The 23,635-nt window shown below is 39.2% G+C and overlaps 1 protein-coding gene across 1 annotated transcript in view; it reads left to right on the top strand.

The window, feature by feature from the left end:
* The window catches only part of SPTBN5 (spectrin beta, non-erythrocytic 5), a 97,017-nt gene that overhangs the window by 28,547 nt on the left and 44,835 nt on the right, over positions 1-23,635 (top strand). The window contains exons 25-33 of the mRNA XM_080344709.1: positions 365-481; positions 1,110-1,273; positions 2,903-3,035; positions 3,855-4,000; positions 4,733-4,847; positions 6,797-6,907; positions 8,051-8,230; positions 11,678-11,881; positions 13,073-13,222. Of these exons, the coding sequence (XP_080200835.1) occupies positions 365-481; positions 1,110-1,273; positions 2,903-3,035; positions 3,855-4,000; positions 4,733-4,847; positions 6,797-6,907; positions 8,051-8,230; positions 11,678-11,881; positions 13,073-13,222 (1,320 nt within the window). The remainder of the gene's footprint in view (positions 1-364; positions 482-1,109; positions 1,274-2,902; positions 3,036-3,854; positions 4,001-4,732; positions 4,848-6,796; positions 6,908-8,050; positions 8,231-11,677; positions 11,882-13,072; positions 13,223-23,635) is intronic.

The raw sequence follows: 23,635 nt of genomic DNA on the forward strand, positions 1-23,635 counted from the left end.
GGAGAAATATCACACTGGTATTATACAGTTAGCCCCTCCCATTAGTGAATAAGTTAGAGTCAAGTAAGGATAGTAATGCAAAGGAAGAAAAGTGAGACAACTTGAAACTTAGTGCTACAGCTTTGATGACTAGAAGACCTTAGTTATCCTGCTCCGAAGTCTTCCATCTGTGGCCTCCTTCACCTTTGTATGATTTGACAGAACAAGCACGTGGAATAGTAGTTCTTAGGTTTAAATATTCTTGATTTATTATTTAATAAAATATCACAGTAAATCTTACAATGCACCCTCCATTTGGAGTTTATTAGGTCAAAGTATTTTGAAAGTTAGGTAGAAACTAATTGGCTTTCCTTTTAACTGATAGTTTTTGATGAATACTTCAGACCTGGAGGCTTGGATAGCAGAAAAATATCCACTTGTGACAAGCAAGGACTATGGTAAGGATGAAGATGGAACACTGAAACTCCTCAAGAAACATAAGGTATTTCTCTGCTTAAGTTCTCTACACTGTCCTGACCTTCTGGCCTGTCTGGGATTGCAAAAATGGTACTTAAGTGTCTAGCCATCAAAAGAATTTTGCATTGATGTGTGTCAATGGACCCCTAGAAAAAAAAATCAATACAACTTACTAATATAGCTGGTAAAAATGTAGTTTGAGGGAAAAGAAGAATGGTGAATATTCTCATCTTATTTTTCTGAGGCCAAAACTGACTATGATCTGATATCTGCTTTTCAGTCTCAATGGATGCATACAGAAGCCATATTTCTTAATCTTTCCTAAAATCAAAGATACAGATAGAGTATTATTTCAAGAATACTTTTCTCTGCCTCTGCATCAGGAATTTCTAATTTTCTTTATCCACCTGATTTGTTTTAATTTATGTGCACTTTTTTTTCCAAAAAAATTAGAAATAGTTAGCTAATCAGAACATTTAGAAAATTAGAAAATGTAGATAATTAGAAAATGATAAAGTCTTGGAAATGTCACATGCTTGCAGAAAGCTTTTCTTCTCTTTCAGCGTCTCAATGACTACATCATAGGCTGGTACAGAAGTTTAAACAGTGGATATCTTGGACAACTGGCACTCAATCCACTCTTTTCTCTGCAGGCACTGGAGCATGAGATTGCCATTTACCAAAATTTCATGAAAGAACTGAGTGAAAGTGCCCAAACTCTTCCTCTTGCCGGCTCCATCCAGTATATTGAGGTGGATGGACCAAAGGAACAAGTTCATTCAAGACTCCAGGAGCTGCAGGAACTAGCAACAAAAAGGTATAAACTAGAACTGCCCCTTGCATCCTAGGTTTGAGTCAAAGTCCACTGAAGTCAATAAAGGGTATCTCTAGTTAGCTCACTGGAATTTAGATCATCTCCATTATCTCCTCTTTTTTCAACTGTATTTAGGAAATAGCTGGTTTTATGTTAGAATTCTGTGCACATATGACCTTTTCATTATTGCTAAGCAAGAACTCTACATTTTATTCCAGGAGTTTTGCTACATAGAAAGGATTTGCAGCCCCAAAATTTCCTCTTTACCTTTCATCATCCTCCTGTAAAGTGATGTGAGATGCTGGATTCTGACTTGCCTTTGTGGTATTTGGGATCTGCTATCAAAAGAAAAGTGGCTGTGCTAGTATATTAAGGGTTTTATTCTTGAATGAGTCATCTACTTTTCATTTTACTTCCTTTCTGTTATTGTTACAGTAAGATGTTTACAACACGACAGTTTGCTATTACACAGGGGTTTTTAACACTTCTTGTTTGTTGTCTGGAAGAAACAAATGTCTGAACCTTTTATGTTTTTCCTCCAGAAAAAAAAAAAATGCATTTGGAAAAGTAACAGGGCTCTACAAGAAGAATAACAAATGAATATGAATACTAGAATAATTAACCCTGGAAGAAATGCTGATATTTTACTTTTTGTTTTTATTCGTTTTTATAATTAAAAGAGTAAAGGCATCGATAGAAAATCCTGTGAATGAGAAGTTCAGAAAAATAAATACTCAATCTAGAAATATCAGAAAGTTTCCATGTGTTGAACACAGAAATGTTTTGTGTTCATTCATGGTGAATGTTAACCTGAGCTTCATGGTTTCCTATTGGTGTTCTGGTTTGTACCTCCAAACTGCATTCTTTTAGCGGGCTGGGCTAGGCTCTCTCAGCAGGTTTCATTTCTTGTGATTAGCATTTGTGATTCAAACAGGAAAGTCAGGTTCATCTTTTCTGGAATATTTGCACAATGGCCAGGCACTGTTAGCAGATGGAAAACTCATATTTTGTTTACTGTGGAAGGCCTGAAACATGTCAGTCTATATTATGAGATAATCTGAAGTATGCATCAGGTTGCATAAATTTTGCTGAACAGGCAATATAAGCAGAATTGCATCAAATGGCTTTTGTGGTATTTGCCTTTCTAGTGCACCATCCTCAGTTAGAAATATTTCATTCTCATCTTCATAAGTACTACAGTTATCTTTAGAAAGACAGATCAAGACAGATCTAGAAAAAAAATGAGAAGTATTCTCATGGGAAGAAGAAAAAAACAACCAACCAAACGACAAACCACACACACAACATACCACACCCTTCCACAAAACCCCAACCAACCAAACAAAACCAACAAACATACAAACAAAAGCCACCAAAAAACCTAAAAAGGAGTGACCTCAGCTAGGCACAGTGCTTTTCTGGGAAACTGAGATAATGAGTCTGACTTGGCTGACAGCTGTCATCCTACAAACATAGTTCCATTCTTCAGAAATTAAAAGTGCGCTCTTTCCCTAAAAAGAATCAGTCTTGATGGTGAGAGGTCTGGAGGATTACTAAGAAGAAAGTTACTGATTGCCCTCGTCTTATATTCCCTTGGTCTAATTGTATTATCTTGTCTCCTTTCCACAACAGAGGGAAGAAGCTGGATGAGACTCTTGTTTTGCATGAGTTTCTACGAGAATATGAAGATCTGCAAGACTGGATCTCTCAGAAGAAACAAGCAGCCAGCTCTGAAGACTATGGAAATGATTATGAACATGTCTTGGTGAGTTTTTGAGGAACCAATCAAAAATGAACGAAACTGTAAGTAGTGGGACTGTAAAAAGATTCTAAGGTTGTCCTTGAAAGCTTATAAGACAGTGCAAGAAGTAAGTATAAATAACTGGGAGATGGGACGAGAAAAGGGTGAAAAGTGGGTGGGAAGGACTGACTGAAGGCAGGCAGGCAGCATTGCCTAACACATCCTGTTACCATGGGGGCTGAGCTGCGTGAAAAAACTGCATGGTAAAATGTCTACGCCTTCAGAGAGCAACTCCTTTCTATTTTTAGTAACAGTATTTCAGTGTGGTGTCCATGAAGGTTTTTTTTTCATCACAAACGCTGATGTATGAATATCTACAGCTATATGTCTTCATTTGGCACAGAAACTAAACTAATGTCAGCCTGCTAAAAATCAATAGTCATTCAGAATCCTAATTTTTATTATTTATTTCAAAATATCTTATGTCCTAAATCTTAAAATTGGACTACTTTATCGAGTTATAGTACTGAAAACACATTTGCATTAATGAAGTGAAAACATATTGTACCTTGAATGTTTGTTTCTGTCCCTGGTAATGTTTCTGCCTCCCATTCACATCACAAACCCCATGTTTTGCTAATAGTTTGTAGCTCCTCAAGGTCTTTAGAGGTAAAATCCAGTCATTCTCTGCAGTTTCTCCATCTCCAAATATGATCAGCTTATTACCTGCCTTTAGGCTGCCACTCTGATAGCTCTGCAGGTATGTTTTGGAAAAGAGAGCACTCAATTTTTGTTTGTTTGTTTTTGTTTTGTTTTTGTTATTGTTGTTCTTTCCTTCAAAAGCAACTTCGTGCCAAATATGACACATTCCAACACCAGTTGGAAACAGCTGGGAAAAGAGTTGTGGCTTGCCAGCAGCTGGCAGACAACTTGGTGAACTGTGGGCATTTCGAGTCTCGGGAAATTCGGCAGAAGCAGAAAGAACTAAGGTAGGAGACTTGTGTTAGCTCTGTAACACTTTGTCCTGTCAATTCGTTCTTGAGGAGGAGGAAGTGAGAAGGAATTAGAAAAGGATAAGGCCTGTCCTTCCAATTCTCTAATTGCAAAATATGTGGTTTGCTTACTGATACAGAGCTGCTACCATGCCCCATTTAAAAATAAACTACTGTAACGCAGACATTATCTGCTTGCTGATTTGGCATCTTGTAAATTGCGTCAGAGGTGCCTTACCAGTAAGGGGTGAGTGAACTTCCTTTGCCCTTTGAAACAGGATCATCTAACTGGAAGGCTAGGAGTTTAGTTGCTTCTTTATTGTTTCTGATTTTCAAGTTTGAATCCCATGGCTGCTTTGCAGAACAGTAGGATGTTCTGAGCTTCTTCTGTTCAGCATCAGTCCAAAGTGACCCAAAAGAGAAGCATGAAGGAATAGTAGCGTCTGACTCAGTCCTCCAAGTCCTGCATATAAAACCTGAAAAGCATATTGGAGAGGGGCATCCTTATATAGGACCATCTAATTAAGTGCCTTAAGAGACAGGAGGTCATGAACAGGGGAGTGTGAGAGACATGCTGCCGCTCAGAGAATCAGTCCAACAGAATTTAATGCCAGGAATGAAAAACAAAGTACGAGGAGGTCTTGTTTTCAGTCTTTCTTCAGACTGTTAATCTCCTTTACTCCTAATTTGAATGTTTTTCATGGTTCTTTTCCCCATCCTCCCTTCTAGAAATTCCTGGGAGGAGCTGTTGGAAATTACCAGGTTACGAGGTGAGCAGCTGAGAGATGCTGAGGTGATTCACAAGTGTTACCAAGATCTGACAGATGCTCTGGCCCATATTGAGGTAAAAAATAATGGGAAAGTCTCATATAGTGCCAACTTTATTTCAGTTTAATATGTAGAGTATTCTCATGTTTCTCAGCATGCTTACTGCTGACTTAAAAAAATTCCCAGTAAGAAACATGTTTGATTACTCAAAGTGTTAAAAAAGAGAAAATAATCCTGCTTAATCCTTAGACACCTGACTGGTCACCTTATATGAAGCACTGGCAAAAACAGGTGCAGCTGGAGTTGCTGATCTGTGAGATAAGCTAGAAGACCAGGGCTTGAACTAAGTTGTCTCACAATACAATGCATATAGTAATGTTGTGTGTAGTCACCAGGCCTAAGAAACTGTTTACCACCTCAGGGTAGTAATTCTTCGTACACCATTGTAGCTTTATGCACTGAAGAAATAACTGTAATGTGAAAAAGGCATTTTTTCTGGATTACAGTGACCGTTAGTCTCTAAGGTTGTCAGGCAATCGTGTGACCTGATGCAAAAAGCTGAGCCAAAAATCTTTTCCTTTCATTTAGTGCCCAGTACTGGCAATAATTACAAGCAGTCCCGGTGTGAAAACTGGGAGGAGAAGTCCCAATGAAAATCTTCAGTCTTCTGTTTTATCTGAGCATTCTGAAGAATTTCATGAAGAATGATTCTGTGATTCTGTGAATCCACATCCTTGCTGTAATGACAGGTGTGGTTTCCCTAATGCAGATCTGTACAGGAGATGGCGATCCAATAGAGCTTCCACTATTCATAGGGCAACAGGGCTTTGTTAGGTTACGTGCAGCAGATTTTCTACTTGCTTGTGCTGGCAGAGGCTGCCCTATTCAACTATGTTATTCCTGTTTTCTTACCCTGTCATAAATGGAAAATCAAACATCACAATATTTCACTGGATACCAGCTGGGGTTTTCAGAACCTGATGCATATTTAACTTCAATAATGAATTAGTTGATTCTGTGGCAGTGACAAGTGATATAGTTCAGAAACACTTCACAGACAAGCACTTTGGTCCAGGCAACCAATACACACTTCTTGCATTGCATATTGTTGATAAGCTTTGCTACTGAGTGGGAGAGCAATTCTGTCATCTTGACCATCCCTTCCTGTGTACCTTGGTCAGATGTCTACCAGCGAAAGATATTTCTTATAGGAACGTAGTACTAGAAGATGTTGTTTAAATCACCCATTCCAATGCCATCATAGCATAGGTAACTTCAACATCCATGTCCCTTTACAGCACCCTACCAAGATGCATTGTTGGTACCGCAAACCAACCTGTGAATGTTACATAAATACACTTCTCCAATGGTTGGAAATGTTCTTCTAATTTTCACATAAATTGACCTGGAGCAAGTTTCTAATAATTTTATTCTAGCAAAAGTGTTGTCCTCCTCTTTTTACTTGCTGTGTTCCCAGTGTATGTCTGTGTAACAAACCCCCTCAGAACCTTTGTTGAGCTAAATAGATACTTAAGTCTGCTTTCACGTGATGGTCTCTCTATTTCTCACATATTTACAGTAATCTTTCCTGAGCATGTATAACCAAACTTCTATATGAAAGATGGTTCACATACAGACCACCTGTATCCCAAAGACTAGCCTGATATTGTTGGTTGTTAAAGTTCCTTTAAGAATTCTCTATATGTCACTGCAGTAGCTCTTCAAGATTGATTCCCAACTCTAACCTGTAAGATATTTTCTTGTATTATCTGATCAAGGAAAGACTTTAACCTTTATCTCTCACAGTCCAGTTGGATAGCTTAATTACTAAGATACTTACAAGTGAGATATTAGGACAGATGTACTAGGATAGACTTTTCTGGCTTCCTATTATAGTTGAGTAATCCAGGATGTCCCTAACTGTGTAGCATGAGTTGCACTATACACAATGACTAAAGTAGGCTTGTAGTGTGCTTTGCTTGGAAGTAGAAAGAAACAAAGCTTTCTCTGATTTCTTCCTTCTAGGAGAAGTCCAAAAGTATTCCAGATGATGTTGCTAAGGACATGAGAGGTGTGCAAACCCAGCTCCGGAACCATGTGGCCCTGGAGCATGAGCTCTCTGGGAATGAGCAGCAGGTGATGAAAGCAATTTGTGGTCTTTAATGTGTAGCCAAAATTGAAGTTTCCAAGACAATCAGAGTAATAATTTTGTATGGTGAATCAAATTATTCAGGGTTTTTGTGAAAGCCTGGAAATCTCTAAAGATCTTCCTTAGTCTTCTGCTTTTTTCAATGTTTAATGTCTGATGGCAGTGATAAAGTAGGTCATTTAAAACCTTACAAATAAAAGAGATATTATAATGACTGCTAACTATTGAATTTATTCATAATGATATTCTTGGGCACTGTTGGAAATGTATGATGGTGTCAGGCCTTATGATATGTTTAACACCTTCTTCAAAGTGTTCCAGGTGATTACAAGGAGAAATCAAGAATCTATTTTATGTGTAGAGAAACTGAATATTCATTTAACACTAAATGCATTGATTGTCTATAGAGGACTATGGAAGGAAGGATGGGGAAACAATCTGGAATTTTCAACAAGTTTACAGGAGTAGGAATTGGACTGTGAGATAGAAGGATAGGTCTCATTATACAAACTTGTGAAAAGCTTTGGCTCATGAGAACAGCTGTTTTTTAGAAAGCTTCCTTGTATATAGTTTTGCTTAGCTTCAAATAGAACAATTAAACTAGTAAGTGTTTTCCATTGTTTAGTATATCTAATGGTATAGTTAACACAATGTATGCTATATTGAAATTATTGAAGTAGGTACCCCAGTAACACCAGTGGCCTCATATCTTGTCCTTGTGGCAGATAACACTAGAATTGATCCCACTAACTGATTGTTACTTTTTAAGGTAAAAGAGCATGAGATACACATGAAGTGAATGTATTAATAGTTAATCTATATGGTGACTGGGGAAAACATGGTATGGTTAGCTATTCTTTGCATTACTCATGTAATAAATGGTATAGTAAAAAGGAGAAACAAAATCTGCCTGCCTATTTGAAAAATCACTGTTGTGATGAGCCATAGCAAACACTGGATGTCACTGTTATTCCATAAAACTGAAATTAGGGAAGCGTTTGTTTAACATGAGAAAAATTAGGTCAGAAAATGTTGCTTGAAGTGTAGTTGCATGGACAATCATAATTTTTCTGATATTTGCCGAATCTCTGACTCTCTTTCCTACACTATTCTTTTGTCCCTCTGTATAGCTGCAGGAGCTGATTCACTCTGCAGATCATGTACTGACCCATTGCTCAAAGAAGCAAGTGGAAGACCTGAAAGCAAAGCAGCAGGCAATAGTGACCAACTGGAAGGCCTTGAAGTCTAAAGTGGGGCTGCGCAAGAAACTTCTGGAACAAGCATACAAGCTTTACGAGTTTCAGGCACATGTAAGCACTTCTGCCTTCTGTCCATTGGTACACAGGGAAAAGTCACCTTCAGTGTGTGTGAATCACAGGTGTACTTCCAAGCTGCAAAGGTTGATGTGAAAGGCTGCAGGTGATGTGTTATTAGTCAAGTACTTAAGTGCTTATAGCTATTTAGAAAGGCATTAGAGGATAAGGATCTTTCACCTTCTGCAGGAAGGGAAGCTTGTATCCAACTGTGTATGAGATAATTGCTAGTTGTCAGAAATGGTCATCACTTCTCAGGAGTAACAGTAGTCTTTTCAAGGACTCTGCAATTCTCACTAAGAGTGATTAAAATAGGTGTTAAACTCCCATTTATAATGTCTGAAAGTTTGTTCTCTCAGGGGACGTAATAACCCTCAGTTAACTTTATGGAATGTATCAAATAGAACTCACTGGTCTTTGTAGTAACCTCTCAAATTGCTTAAACACAGTGGCATGCATATGTCAGCATAATGTCATCATCTGCAATGCACAATAGTTTTCTCTCCGAAGAACTCAGTAGGTCACTGAGCTGTGATTTGCCACAGAATGCTTTGCAAATCTCAGTAGTCTCAGTGAAGGCACCTGAGCTACACCACCGCAAATTACTAGATTACTGTTGCAAGTAGTGCATTAGACGTACTAAAACAGCAACAGTGCCCGTTCTTTCATGAAGGAAGTTGATAATGTATATTTCTAGAATACCTTTACGTTCTTCATGTTCTTGAACTGTTCCAGGTGTCAATTAAAGATACCTCTGAAAGATAGTGCACATTCTGTTTCTGTGTTTGCTGGGAAGCAGAGAATATCACAGAATCACAGAATGTTAGGGATTGGAAGGGACCTCGAAAGATCATCTAGTCCAATCCCTCTGCTGGAGCAGGAACACCTAGATGAAGTTACACAGGAAGGTGTCCAGGCAGGTCTTGAATGCCTCCAGGGTATGCTCACCTGGAAAAAACCCTCCTGCAAGTTTGTCTTCAAGTTGTAAACTGGGATCAAGACCAAAATATATTGTACAGCTAGAGATAAAGGATGTTTATGGTACTTTAGTTTTTTTGGATGATTTGGTTGGTTTATTTTGTAACTGTTAAGAATTCATTATCTTGTGCAGAACTGTTGAAGGGGAAATAAAATGAATTAGGATTTGACTTAAGGAAAATTAGAATGCCTGTACTAATGTGGTAGGTGAAAGGTTCTTTTGTCTACTGTCTTTCTGACAGTGCTCTGGGGATGATAGTAAGAAAAAAGCAAATTTCTTCTAATATGTATTCTTCTAACTTTTGTTAGATTCTGTAAGTCTTCAGCCTGGGTGAATCTTCATCAGCAGGTGGATCTTAATGGATTTATCCATTAAAACATACTCAGAGGTTACTTTGTTATTGATTTGTTTCATAACTTATGTCATAAATTTAGTTATTGACTTCAGATACAAAATGTCCTGTTGGTGGTGCTTTTTTTCTTTTTGTTGCTTGAATTATACAAAATACCTTTGGTTTGAGTTTTGTCTGAAATCTGTGATGCATCCTATGATCTGAATGGCAATTCTATAGCCCATTTCTTACTCTGACAGTGTGTCCTTTCATCTGTATTGGTAAATTTACAGGTAATGACCATCTTAAAAACATATAAATCTGTCAGTGTTTAATAGAGAGGGCTACATAGTTATTAGGGTGCTTTCTTAACATCATAAAACAAAATCACAAAGCCAGGTGACTGTATTCTCAGTGGCATGCCTAGATAGGATTATGCCTCGGGCATCTCCCTGTCTCTTTGATGTCAATCTGATGGCAAGTAGTATCCTCAATTTTCACCTCCTTTCCTGACAATAATTCCTGAAAAAGCGAAGAGCTGGTTCTGCAAATTCAGTAAGCTCATCTTCCTGCCCTGTTGGGACAAGGCACGGTTATACAGCCATCTCTAATGACCGTAAGAATCTCAGGACCTCTAGGGTAGGCTAGAGCAGCTTTGCTGCAGAACATCCCCCAAATTGCTGGGTGCAAAGATGCAACTTTGCTCCCTTTCCTCTTTCAGCCAAACCAAGAAGTCTACAAACTTAATGTTAGTCACAGCTGTTCAGTGTACATTTTTCATTAATATTGTTCATATGCAGTCCATTGGGCTTTTTCATTATGAAATTGTACACGGATAAAGAAGTGAAACATAAACAGGTCAGCCTTTCCATGAAATGAGAATTCTGTGCAATCATCTAGTGTATTTCCTTGCATCTCATCAAGTATGATTTTTGTCTGATTAAATAGCAGGGCTGGCCTTAACTGACAACACATAGTAACAGCAGAGGGCTCCAAATCTTCCAAGAAACTTTGTCAAGGAAGACGAATTTGAACATAGACTGAAAGTATTTCTGAATGGCTTGAGGTTCTTGTCCTGACGTTTGCACTGGGATCTGCATGACCTCAGTAAGGTTCTGTTTAGGTGTTTCCTGCAGACTGATGGCTAGTCTGTCCTTAAATGTTGCTGACAGTGGTAGTCCAGTAACCTCTTATTGGCTCTTGATTGTTCCATTGCATTAAATATCCTGAGATTTATGTTTGGTTTGTTTTTGTTTTTTTTTTCCTAATGCTTAGGTTAAAATCTCATGGTGTCTTAGATGTTTGCAGTGACAAGTGTAATGTCGGTGTCTACAGTGACATCCAGCTGTGTGTGAATTAGTTCTGCAAATCAAAATGATGCCAACACACATGCATTACATAGGCACCTTTAAAAGGACTATAGTCATTTTAAAGAGTCATTTAGTAGCTGTGTTCACTGATTTTAAGAAAAGAGTATCTTGACTTTAAAGCCTAAACTCTGAGGACCAGTTTCAATTTTGTGATGCTTTTCTGAAAATAGTTTTCCTGTCTGGATGGTTCACAAGCCAGCTTTGAGCTGTTCAAAATTTTGATGATAGGGATAAAAATCCATGGGTAAAATGGAACAGGAAATAAGCTATTTCCATTACATAGTTCCCTTCAGCAGAAAAGCAAACAACCTTCCACAAGAGAAAATTTCTAGTTCTTTGCAGTAAAAGAGCATTTTTCTTCAGCACTTACATAGCAGTTTTTTAAAATACACTTAAAGACTAAAAGACCATTTGCCACCTCAGAATTAAACCAACTAATGCAAACACAAACTATAACGAAACTTAATTACTCATCCCATATAATCCCTGGTGCAGTCCCTTGCAGTAAATGTTTACATTACTTTGATTATGATACTACAAAACATGAATGATTTAACACAGTATGTAGAAACTCCTGCAGTCATGTTTTCCACCCTTGTTAAAATTCATAGAAGTACTCTAAGCCCTAATACAATGTTTTCTTTCTTATCTGTGATTTTACTGCCCATGATTCATTTGAAGTTAAGCAGTTAGCCTATGATTTTCCTGTCTGATAACCCAAGCTTGAGCTCTAACCCAAACTTTCACGTTTTCTTGGGTTCCAGGTATGGGACTATTTCTCATGGACAGCAGAAATAATAAGGGAAATGAGAGCCAAGGAGACTGTTCGGGACATATCTACTAGCAGCCTGAGACTTACCCAGCATCAACAGCTACTGGCAGAGATTGAAGCACGAGAAGAGAAATATAATAATGTCGTACAGCTAGGACAGTCACTCTTGCAAGATAAGGAAATAGAACCAAAAGAGGTAATTGAAATTTATTTGAGCTCAGTCATTCACATTCAGCTACTCAACACCAGTGTAACTATCATTCTATACCATATTGTGCTGTACATATAAAAACGCATGTTTTCACTTACACATGTCCAAATGCATGACCTACATTTGCTCCTGTGTTACCTAGCTTGGGCACGAAAACATCTGTTCCATTTCCTACCTCAGCAGTAGATGAGTGTTGGCATCTCCTGAGGGCCCGCTGCAGCAAAGCTGGGCTTGTTCAAGAAGTTCACTATGTTCTGAGCAATGGAGATAATTGTACCCACTTTCTGAACTGGGTTTTCACACAAGTACTATGCTTCACCATACCAGACCAGGCTGGATAAGAACCTATCAACCAAAGCATGAAAACATTCAAACATATGAGAAAGTTTAAAGATTAAAGCATTTTATATAGTAGTGAATTATGCTGGTATATTTAACTCCCCAGAAATGGAAGATGAAAACCAAAATGGCAGTTTACTCAAGAGAAATAGCCTCTACGATTCTCACAGCATTATTTCTTTTCTAGTACCTACTGGTTTATTTCTCCCCTGACAATCCATTACCATGTCTCTTGAATACCTTCAGAAAACTGCAGAGTTTATGCAAATTACTCTCCCATTTGTTGAATATTGCAATGTATTACTATAGTAATTAGAAGTCTTCTTGACTGTAAAGCCTTTTGCCAGTATTAAAATGTAGGAAAAAAATATTTATAGAAGGGCTGTGGATATATACACAGAGTTTGGAAGATGACATTACATGAAGTCTAACATTGAGGAATGTATTCACTGATTAGGAGAATATGCTATGTTGATAACTTATTTAAGTATCTATCCCATCCCAATTTGAAGTGCTATAATTGCACTGCTACGACTAAAGATAATGGGGAATTAGGATGGGATTCTAGAAGGTACACATGAGAAATAGTTATCTTTCTTTGCTCTTGGTTTGGACTGCTGTGTATGCTCTAAGAAGCACTCCTCCGTTCCTGAAATGAGGCACCTCTGATTATTTCTGTGCCCAAATATAAGAACTTGTTCTACTTTTTTGTTTGATAATTTTGTTGCAATTTAAGGGGCTTATCCACCACTTCACTTAAGCCTTTCTCCTCCCACCTTACCCTGGTCAGTGGGGTATAAAAACCGACATGAGTTTCTCATTGGAAATTGTGTTCAGATTCAGCAGAAGCTACAGGCTCTGTTGGAAGAGAAGGAAAATGTGTACACTGAATGGAAACAGAAGAAGGAGTGGCTGGAGAAAATACACAAAGAACAAATGTTCTACAAGGACTGGGATCACCTGGACATGCTCCTGCATTCACAGGAGGTATGTGAATTATAAACTTGATATAAGCAGTTAAGCTCTTCAAGCATTTGAACTCTTACAAACTTGAAGGGTCACTACTGTTCACCTACAGTTTAAGATCCTTGGGTCTGTGTATATACAAGAAACTCTTTTTATTGTTTTATTGTGGAATCACTTGGGGACTGCAGTAATGTACAAGACCCCCTTTTCTTATGGGGCTTAAATGCAGAACCAGAAACAAAAACATGATCCTTTCCTGAAAGATAATACATTGCAAATAAACATAAGAGCTGATAGATGAGAGTCACATCGGAAGAGGGAGACAACTTCCAGTATTAGTCAGCTTTACAAACATATTGCAGCATACCAGCTGCTTAATCACTGTCAAATTGTTTTGTTGACTTCAGAGACAACGGAAATTGTAGAGGGCTTGAATTACTTTGTAGGTGTTGCTGGTAACCTCACCCCAGGCTGAGGGTTAGTGCTAGGGAAATGCCACTAGTGGTAAATGAATGTTGGCCATGTGAGTTAATGCAGAAAAAGGAACTGATCTCTTAGTTCTGCAAGGGAGTTGGTAGCAGTGTGGAGAACAACTATGAAATAATTTGGTTGTAAGGAATATTCATTTCTGTTTGATGCAGTAGGGAAAGATGAGCAAGTGAAAAAAACCCTTTCATGAAAAGAAAGGGCTGGTAATTGATGCAAAGTGACAGAAGAATGTTCTTGTTATCATTTTGCAGCCCTTGAAATACATTTTTTTTTTTCCACCAATATTAAATTATCTTCTGTCTTTCTTGCATTTTCCTGGATTTGTGGAACTACTTAAAAAGGTTCCAGCTTGAGGTCTGACATTTGCTATTACAAAACTGCAGAATTCAGAAGTCTTTTCCAGTCATTCTGTGTTATTTCTTAGATTGATCGATTGCTGTAACTGGGCTGAGACTTGGCATGCAATGTTGAAGGTTGCCAAACTGAAGGGTTGAAGCAAAGCTGAAGGAGGTTGTACCTCTGGGTCATTTCTCATTAAGGAAAAATAATTCTTAATTCTCCAAGACCACTGTCAGCATAATATAATGGCCCTTGGTCTGTGTTGAGCTCTGTTTTCCACCAGTGCTTTGCCACTGGCACTAAATCTTTGGAAAAATGACCCTGAGCTGTGCCATGCAGTGATACTTAACCTTTTGGGAAACATGAGCTTGGAGCCTTCTGCTACTCATTCCTTGAAGGAAATACATATCTTCATAACTCCCTACAATTGGCACCCTTGGCAATGGCCTGAATTCTGAGTTTGTGCTGAAACATGAAACCAAGAGAGTTTCGGCTAGGTTCAGGTTTCTGGAGTAAAATATTACATAGTTGTGCCCATTATAAAATCGTATTTGTTGTTTAATCAGTAAATGACACAATTTGCGTTATATCTACCTCAAGTCCCTACGCAGCAGTGATACATCATTTCTAAGCTCCTGCATGAGGAGCATCATCAGGGAAAACGTAAACTCTACAAAATTTTGCATTCTTTCTCTTTTCATGAAATGGAGATCAGCCAACACGCAAAGACGCTGTTGACTACAGCATCTGCTTTACTGTATGTACCTCAGAGGTAAATATGTAGGAAACTATTATGGGCTAGTGTTTCTTCTTGCCCCTGAGCCATGAGTCATGGTTGCAGAAAGCTATATCACACTTATATGGAAAGGTTTGCATCTAGCAATTTCAGGATGCCCCCAGCACATTCTGTACAGGTAAACTGTACTGCACATTACTCCTTTATTCAGATGAACTTGGCATTGCCAAATGCTGTGAGGTAGACTGCCACAAAATGGGGGTGGATGTTCATCCCAGACAGGGTAAGTTCTCTTGATAGCATCTCACCACAGCACTTGTGTTTACCACTGGTTTCTTCAGTCAAAACAAAGCCTGAGAATGATGGATGTGACCTTGAGGACCATGAAGGGCAGTTCTGTTATCAGAATTTTTTTCTTATAGTATTTTCCCTATGACCTTTTAAGGAGCCTGGTATTCAGTTGTTCTCACTGTGAGTGTTTAGAAAGTGGAACAACTTGGCTGTCCCTCCCAGCCCCCCTTCACACAGATGGCATTTTATGGTCAGAGAGAAAGACAAAGAAATAAGTGGAGGGGTGCAATGACAAGCTGGTCTTTTCCATGCAGGCACAGTCATCATATGCTCTTATTGTCCTTTCACTACCCTCTGCATCTGTTTTTTGGGGTTTTTTTTAAGAAGTTGAAAAGAACCCTTTAGCTATAGAAAGAAGGTTCATAAATGTTTTTCTTTCTCATTTTTGCTTATACTTAATACTCAAAAGATTACAACTGATTGAAGAACTGTTGCTTTTGTGAGAGGTCCGTGCATGTGAAGAATTACAGTTGCATGTTTACAGAGTTAGTTATAAAATAGAAAAGTAGGTCACCATGGTGTGACCATATAGACAAATGTCTCTGATATTGTAGTTAGTGCCCAAATATCTACCTGCAACCTACCAAGGAGCTTACAGGCCACCATGGATTTCTAAATTGGTCATGTGGATATCGCAGTCAGCCATATGTCTTCTGTATCACTGACATAGGCCATACCATCACTAAGCTACCATAATGCCTAGAAAAGGCTTTTATAGATTAGTGCTCACATTTAATCCAGAAAATGTATAAGCACTGTTAGGTGGGAAGAAGAGACACTGAACTGGTTCATATCCAAGGATGCAGACAAACAGATTTTCAACGAGCTGTGAGCATTCAGGATGAATTTCAACTCTTTCTACTCTGAATGCACCAATTAAGCAAATGCTGTGAACAGCTTTCCTTTCAGGAACCATAAGCTTTCCTCCACCATGATGACTCACTCCTGTGTTGTCCATTCTTGTCATCTTGGATTTAACCCGCAGCTGACACTGAGCAAAAGTACCGTGTAGAAAAGGCAAGCTGCCCAGGAACGTCAGCTTTCCTCAGAGCTAAAGAGTATCGGTGAAAGCACATCTCAGGTGTACTTCACAAATTTCTCTGCTGACTGCTCATTTTAAATCATATTTTGCTGTCTCTAAGTTACTGATTTGACACCTCACGATGTTGGCAATCACTTCAATGTCCAGAGTGGTGTCAGTCCACAGTGAGTATAAATACAGAATGATGCGGGTTTCAGCTATGTTTCTATATAAAATAAACTGTACATTTGAAGAATCTATGGCATTAAATCAATAAAGAGAGCAAATAATTGCAAGAAGAGGCTCATTTGCTGCTGTTCGTGGAAGAACAGGAAGAAATTTACCTTCTTACTGGATTCTAGTCCTTCATTAATATTCAGTGCATCAGCCTGGCCCAGGATAGAAATGGCAACATTGTTCTCATTCCTCTACAGCTTTAATTCCTGTATTCCCAGAATATCCCCCACTGCTTTTGTTCTCTCACCTCTAAGTGTGATCATTGTTAAATGAGTTAGTCCTGTGCTGCAGGACTCCCATCTAAATGAGGGAGAAATAGAAGCAACTGCAAAGCTGTCTTTTGCAGCTGCCACCATCTGCCTTATGGATCAGTATATACAATTTGACAGTGAACTGAGATTCTTTAGTCGCAATTTGTATTTTACTTCTCTGCTTTTGAAGAACAATTGGAAGAGGAATCTATTCCTTTTGTATGGAGCTCTGTTACTACTACATGGAGTTAAAATGTGGCTGCACAGTGACGCAGACTCTGCTCCCTGGGAAGACAGACAGGAGAGTAAGAAAGCAGCCTTTCCAAGTGCATTTTCGAAAAGTATTCAGACAAAACATCAATTGAAAACTCCCAAACCACTTTCCCAATGGGAATATTGTCATTTGCTACTTTCAGAAGGGACAAAAGCACACACATATTCAAAAAATATTCCCATCAGGCAAACAAATATAAGCAATCTTTCCACCCCTTGTGTTTCTTCTGACTAGTGTTTGAGGCAAAACTCAGTCATGTGCATTTTGCTTTGCACATCTGCAAAATATGGAACAGGGGAGGGAAGAAGGCAACAGAGGAGTGTTTTAAACTAAGAACTGCTACTGGGAGCTGCTCTCTCATTCGCTGTCTGTGCCAGTGTGGCAGGTTTGACTTTATGCCAGCATCTTATATTACATCCAAGTTACTTAAACCTTTGAAGAGTTTCTGCAGAATTTAGTCTAGGATTGTTCTATGCTAAAGAAAATGGAGCATATATGGGAAAAATAGGCAAATATCTATCTTATTAATTTTTAAAAATTTTTAATTCAGCTGTGTGCCATTGCATGGAACTCTTGTCGGAAACTCTTTTAAGACCTGCAAACTGAGATCTTGCCATTTGGAGTGCAGACAAGCAACAGCTGAAAAAGAGAAGGAAGAAAAAAATCATTTTTGTTTTGAGCAGAAGCAGTGGCCAGTACACTCTGCTCCATTTTAACCTTTTCACGACAGCAGATGCATTGCTCAGGTTAGCTGCTTTCTTCTTTTTCACAGATGAAATAACAGTGAGTTTGCAGGCTGTCTCTGGCAGGCGTTTTTGGCTCCCTCCTACTCTGTCTGCAGTCTCACTGTCAGAACACTCAGGGAGCAGAGCCTCATGCTCCGTAATTTATCTTTCTGCCCGTCCCACACTCATATCACTTTGCAGATGTGACAGGCGGTGGTAGCAGTATTAGAAGAGCTGTGCATTTCTATTTTGAATGTGGATTTTTTCAGTTTATATTTTTTTTCCTGGAGAATGTTTATTTATCCCTCATTCCTTCGCTTCAGAGGAAGAATGGAAATTTCCACTGCCAAAGGAAAAAGGATTAGGAATTGGTTTTAAAAACAAGGGGAAAGGCAAGCTTCTGTGGCTTTGATTTTTACATTGTTAAGGACTACGCTTCAGAATGTCATGCAGGGACCATCACTGCAAACTTTCATCTGCAACCTATATCTCCACCATGGAAGTGATGCTGTCTTCCAGCAGAATGAGCCCACCTCCTCTGTTTGAATCTGCTGTGCAGGACAGGCCTTTTCAAAAGATGCCAGCATCAGCGTGGCATCCTCCCACCGGTCAATCGGTTGCAGAGCTTGCTCCAGGATCTGCCAGCTCACCACCAAACAGTGTGTCATCTGGAGCTTACTGCTCAAGGCTAGATGTTGTTCTGGCACACACAGACCGGAAGAAATGTTTCAGGAGTGCTGATCACTGTGTCAGTCCTTCTAATGAGGCATCTAGGTGTTCCAGTCCTCCAAGGGACTCTCGAGGCCATGGGTATGGGGGTTCTGACACTCAGTCCACATCTTCATCTTGCAAGAAATATTCCAAAAGAGAAAAAATTGTTCATCACTTTTCTCCTGAAAAAAATGATCCCTTGAGGCTTGCCGTATCTTTGCCCTCTGATGTCCATCACTGCAAAGCTCCACCAAGCTGGACTTCACGCCTAGATATTGATCTGTCTGCTATTCCAGCTGTTTCTACACTCCACAGCAAAAATCTACATGCATCCCTGGAACCTTGTGATTCTGGCTGTAGCCAGTGCAATGTCCAAATGCCAGACCTCCATGCTTCAATGAAGCTTTACATTTCAACTTGCAGCTTGATGATAAAGCCTTTTCAAGCAGATTCTCCTGGAAGAAGTCATGCTTGTTCAAGTCTACTCATGCCACAATTAGAGAAGGTGCCTGAAACTCCAGCTGATCTTCCAACAGGATCCCAGAAACCAAAACAAGGCTTCCCTTCAGGTGGGTCTCCAGCCCTTCAAATCACAAGATTTCATGTGACTTCCTCTAAGTATCCTGGCCTACCCCAGCAAACTCTCTCCAGAGATATATGGCTGTCACCAGCTGTGCTGACTAGAAGAGAAAATCCAGCTACTGGGAATGAGGTCGCAAGCAAGGATTTAAATCCAGAACTGATTGTCTTTCAGAACCACCCTTCATCTAGGCCAGAGTTTAGGAAGACTCCATGTGATGGTGTAACACCTGCACACCACAAGGTTTCCAAAATCACCCTGATACTTGCCACCCCTTGGACTGCTATGCCTATCCGGGTGGTAAGAGAATTTAGGAGGAGTCCAAGTCCAACAATCGTTACCAAAACACATGATTCAGATATTGATGGTCCACCCTTTCACTCCGTGGAGATTGGGCCTGGCCTCTCCTTATCAGTGAATCCAATTTGCTGCTCAGGATTGCTTTCTAGCCATTGGGCAAGATCTGGCTTAAGAACTTCCCAGGAAACATGCGCTCTAAAAAGTGTGTGCCCTGACAACCTTTTGACAAACATACCAGCTCACACCATGTCTTCAGCTCATGGGGACACAGAGAGTGCATGGTGTCCATCTATCGCTGTCAACATTACGCCCTTTGGATCTGGGAGGAGAGTGGTGAAGATTTCTATTCCATTCTAGGAACATTTGCTAAGAGTGGTTTTGTGTTAATCAAGTCACATGGATTTCTTTATATATGCTTCTTGCCATATTCGCACTCCCTAGAGATGACTTATGGGACAATCAGAAAGCTATTTGTGTTCTGCTGTCACCAAGGCTGCAGCTACAGCTTGATCCATCCTACATGAAGCAGAGCACTCTGATCTGATCAAGCACTTAACAAGTGTTTTAACTGTTAGAGTATTCTTGTCATCATGACATACTCAGTGCTATGCATGTGCTTACAGATTTTGCATAATTGGGCCATAGTGCTCAGCACTTGGAAGGTTCAAAACTTCAGAGCCAAGAACTGGTTTTCTTTTCTGCTAGTCTGTCTGGGACCTCGAACAAATCCTCGGTGTAGCTTTTCTTATATTTTTCTGTTTCGTTGTTTTCATTTTCTTACTTGTCAGATTATGCTAGATTTCTAAATGTTTAATTCCTGGTTTTGTGACTTTTAAAAGTAATACTTGTTTTCAAAACCCAAAGTATTTAAGTGGGAAGAAATAACTTTTTTCTCTGAATTAGAAGAAGAGAGGTACCACCCTTCCCTGAGGGACATGAAGGGAATTTAGTCTCCATAGCATCTCAAATTTGGATATCACAGCAAAGTTTCTAGCAGAGAAACTATGAGGAAGTTAAGAGAAATTTAGTCTGCCTTCAGACAAATGTTTCATAAGTAAACACTTTGATGATGATGATGACGATGTACGAGCATAGGATTCTGGTCTAACACTTAAAGGACACTTAAAGGATAAGGGTCAAGATTGCAGATTTTGAAGAAGGAGGGGATAGATGGGAGGAAGGGATCATAGCAGTTACGGGGAAAAAAAAAACCACTGGCTTCTGTGGTTTTCCCATGTACATTTCCAATACCAGATAATTATATTATTATGCCAATAAGAGAGTATGGACTGGGAGGGGAAAGGAAATTTTAAATACATTTAAAATATGAATTTTGCGTCTAGATTGCAAGGTCAAGGGCTAATAATACGGTGATTTCATTATGCTAAAAGGTGTATGTATTTTTTTTATAAACTACTGTGTTTTATTCCACTTCTGGTATGATACCTTTCATTTTACTGTAATCAAGCATAATACAATGTATTAGTGAAACATATATAATCACAGTATTAAGCACATTTATTTACTTTGCTAACACAAACTTAATTTTTTTTCATTAATTCTTTTTTGTATTTACTTTTATTAGAAGTCAGTCAAATCAAACTTTCTTGTTACCTATCTGGACAAAAAATTTTGACTCGATTACATGCTTTCAGTGAAGACATTTGGAACTGGGAGTAATTCTGGCTTTTAGTAGATGCTTAGAGCTGAAAGATTTTCAGTGGAATTCCAACAACCTCAGTAGCAAGCCCAGCACAGGTAGTGGGGGGCAAAGTCTGTGGAGCTTGTTGTAATGTGAAGAGCTGAAGCAGGAGAATGGAGTGGATTTGCACAAATACTTTAGATAATATTTCTTCTAGAGAAATAAAAATGAGACTTCTTGGAAGACAAATTTCTGCTGAGACCCTGTCAGCTTCCAATGTGTATAAATGTGAAGTCATGATGTCCAGGGAGCATAGTTATTCTAATGACTAAAATGTTTCATTCAGTATTTCTCCAAAAGCTAGAGCTGGCCTGTGCTGTCACATAAGTGTGCATGGGGTACTTTTTTATTTAAAATGAACCTTTTTTAACTGGACTTTGCATTTAGTTCTGCATTAACTTGTATGTAAGAGGTCTTATGACAGTGTGGTTAAAAATATGCAATGAGCTCAGGAATAGCAAAAAACTCCAGTTAAGTAGGGTTAAAACCTCTGTTTCTGTGCTTTGTATTGTTAATAACTTGGCTATTTGTTACGTGCTCTATTGCAAATCTCAAAAAGGCCCAAGTCCATTTTGTGGTTTTAGGCGTCTTTGCAAATCTTCATTTGCATTCCATAGTGAGTGGTCAAGGCTTTGTTTCTTTTTGTGGCTGAGCATTAAATTCCTGATAGTGGGCCATGATTTGTAACAGAAACAAACTTGAAATAAAGCTTATACCTGCTGTGTGCTGTGGGACACCCTTTAGGTTACGTGAGGGGAGCCATGCAGTGGTTTGTATTTGAAATCAACACATCTCATTCAAAGCAGGAATTTGGGGACCTGTCTAAAAATATGCCCTAAAGTGATGTAATTGGCCTCAGGCCAGCATTGTGGTGTGGGAGCCAGTTTCCATTCTGCTTTCAGATTGTTGTAACAAATGCTTAAATGAAAAAAATGTTGCGGTTCTGATTCTAGCAATTGTTGTCATAGGATTTTTGCTTAGAAGACAAATGAGAAGTCTTTACCCCACCAGTTCTCCAAGTAACGCTGTTAGTGCTATCAGTGCTGCTTTCTTCTAAGCACATTGCCGTCGCCTCTCCTGTCATGTGCACAGCCAATTTGCTTTTACACCAGTTTTCTTTTTGTGCACCAGTTTTCTTTCTCACCTGAGTTCCCAAGAGCATTTGCATGGCCTTCTACTTAGAGTACCTGTTCCAAAGCTTTCCGAAGTCAGGAGGACTTTTTTTGGACTGCTCTTAGAGCTGAAGTGATGGGGCTTTGGATGCTCGGTGTTATTTGTGTGCAGTGATTTTCAGTGGGAGCAAGGCGCTGAGCACTCCAGTGGCAGCTGCTTGTGACTCACCGTCCCACACCCCTGCTCTCAGATAATCTCTGGTCTCTTCTTATAAAGAAAGTAACCATCTTTACCAGTAGATGTCCCTTACCTCTTTATTCCACCACAGATGTATGAGGACAAGAACTAATGGCTGAGCATTTCTTTAGGTATCACAGAGTTTGCAGTTTCACTGCTAACAATTACTAAATACAGGTCCTGGAGTGATATGTGGAAAATTATGTGAATTTTCTATTTCCTCAGGTAAATCTTTTTTGACCAAAAAAAGTAGATAATCCACAAAATATGACAGAAAAGCTACAATGTTTTAAAAGTAGCATTTAAAACACCAAAACATAGATGCAGCATGTGGCTCTATGTTTGTGTACCCTGAACAGAAGTTAGGTTCAGCTGATAACTTTTTGTTTCAGTGTTAGTAATGGCAGTGTAAATATGAAGGGTAATTATAAGTGGTTTAACAAAGCACTAGAGTATACAGACCTGGAGTCCACACATGTGGAGATCATTCTCCACAAGAGCAAACTAAATCCACAAACACTTTAAAACAAACAAACAAACAAACCACAAAACAACCAAACAAAAAACCCAACACAACAAAACAAAAAAACCCTGTCATAATTCCATACACTTGATGAGGAGGATAGATCAAAGTTTCAATGACAGAATCTCTTCTGATACTCGACGTGGATTAATATAGAGCAGTTTGAACATCTGGCCAAGTCTGTCTGTCAGTCTTCTTAGCTACAGCTGCCGAAGAGAGCCAAGTGGTGGCAGCAGTAACAAAGTCCATTGACCAGCTGGAGATCAGAGTGACAAAGTGAGGTAATGACTGAAAGCTGGGGTCTCTCCAGGAAGATGAGGGCAGGGCTCAGACATTCCCCAAAACAGCTTGGACAGAGCTGGGCCCAGGGCTGAGCCTCAGAGGGACCCCCGAGTGGGAGAAGGGGGGCTGTCCTGGGGATGTTCAGGACTACCAGAGCCTGTTGGTGCACTCTGACCCTGACAAATAGGTGTGGATTCCCATGCACATAACACTTGCCTGGGAAGTCTCTCCTTCAGAATATGCCTTGGGTCATCCAATACTTCTATCCAGACAATGAACATTGCTCATTTTTTCAAGTAACTGCTGAAGAATATATTTTCTCTCCGCTAAAAAACCACCCTCTCAGCCCACTATAGAACTTTAATGTTTTTCAAAGCATGAGACATATCTCCAGATGTTATTTTTCATGTGCACATCTATGGTTTTAAGGCACAGATTTACCTATGTTCTTTACCAACACTTTTCTGAAACTATTAGCAGTTGTGTTATTTCACTGATTCTATTATGTTTCTTTCCTGCCTCTTTATTCTTTCACACCGTATCACTGATCTCAAATTTTCTTC

Source organism: Nesoenas mayeri (genome assembly GCF_963082525.1).
Source record: "Nesoenas mayeri genome assembly, chromosome: 5".
NCBI classification, from domain to species: domain Eukaryota; kingdom Metazoa; phylum Chordata; class Aves; order Columbiformes; family Columbidae; genus Nesoenas; species Nesoenas mayeri.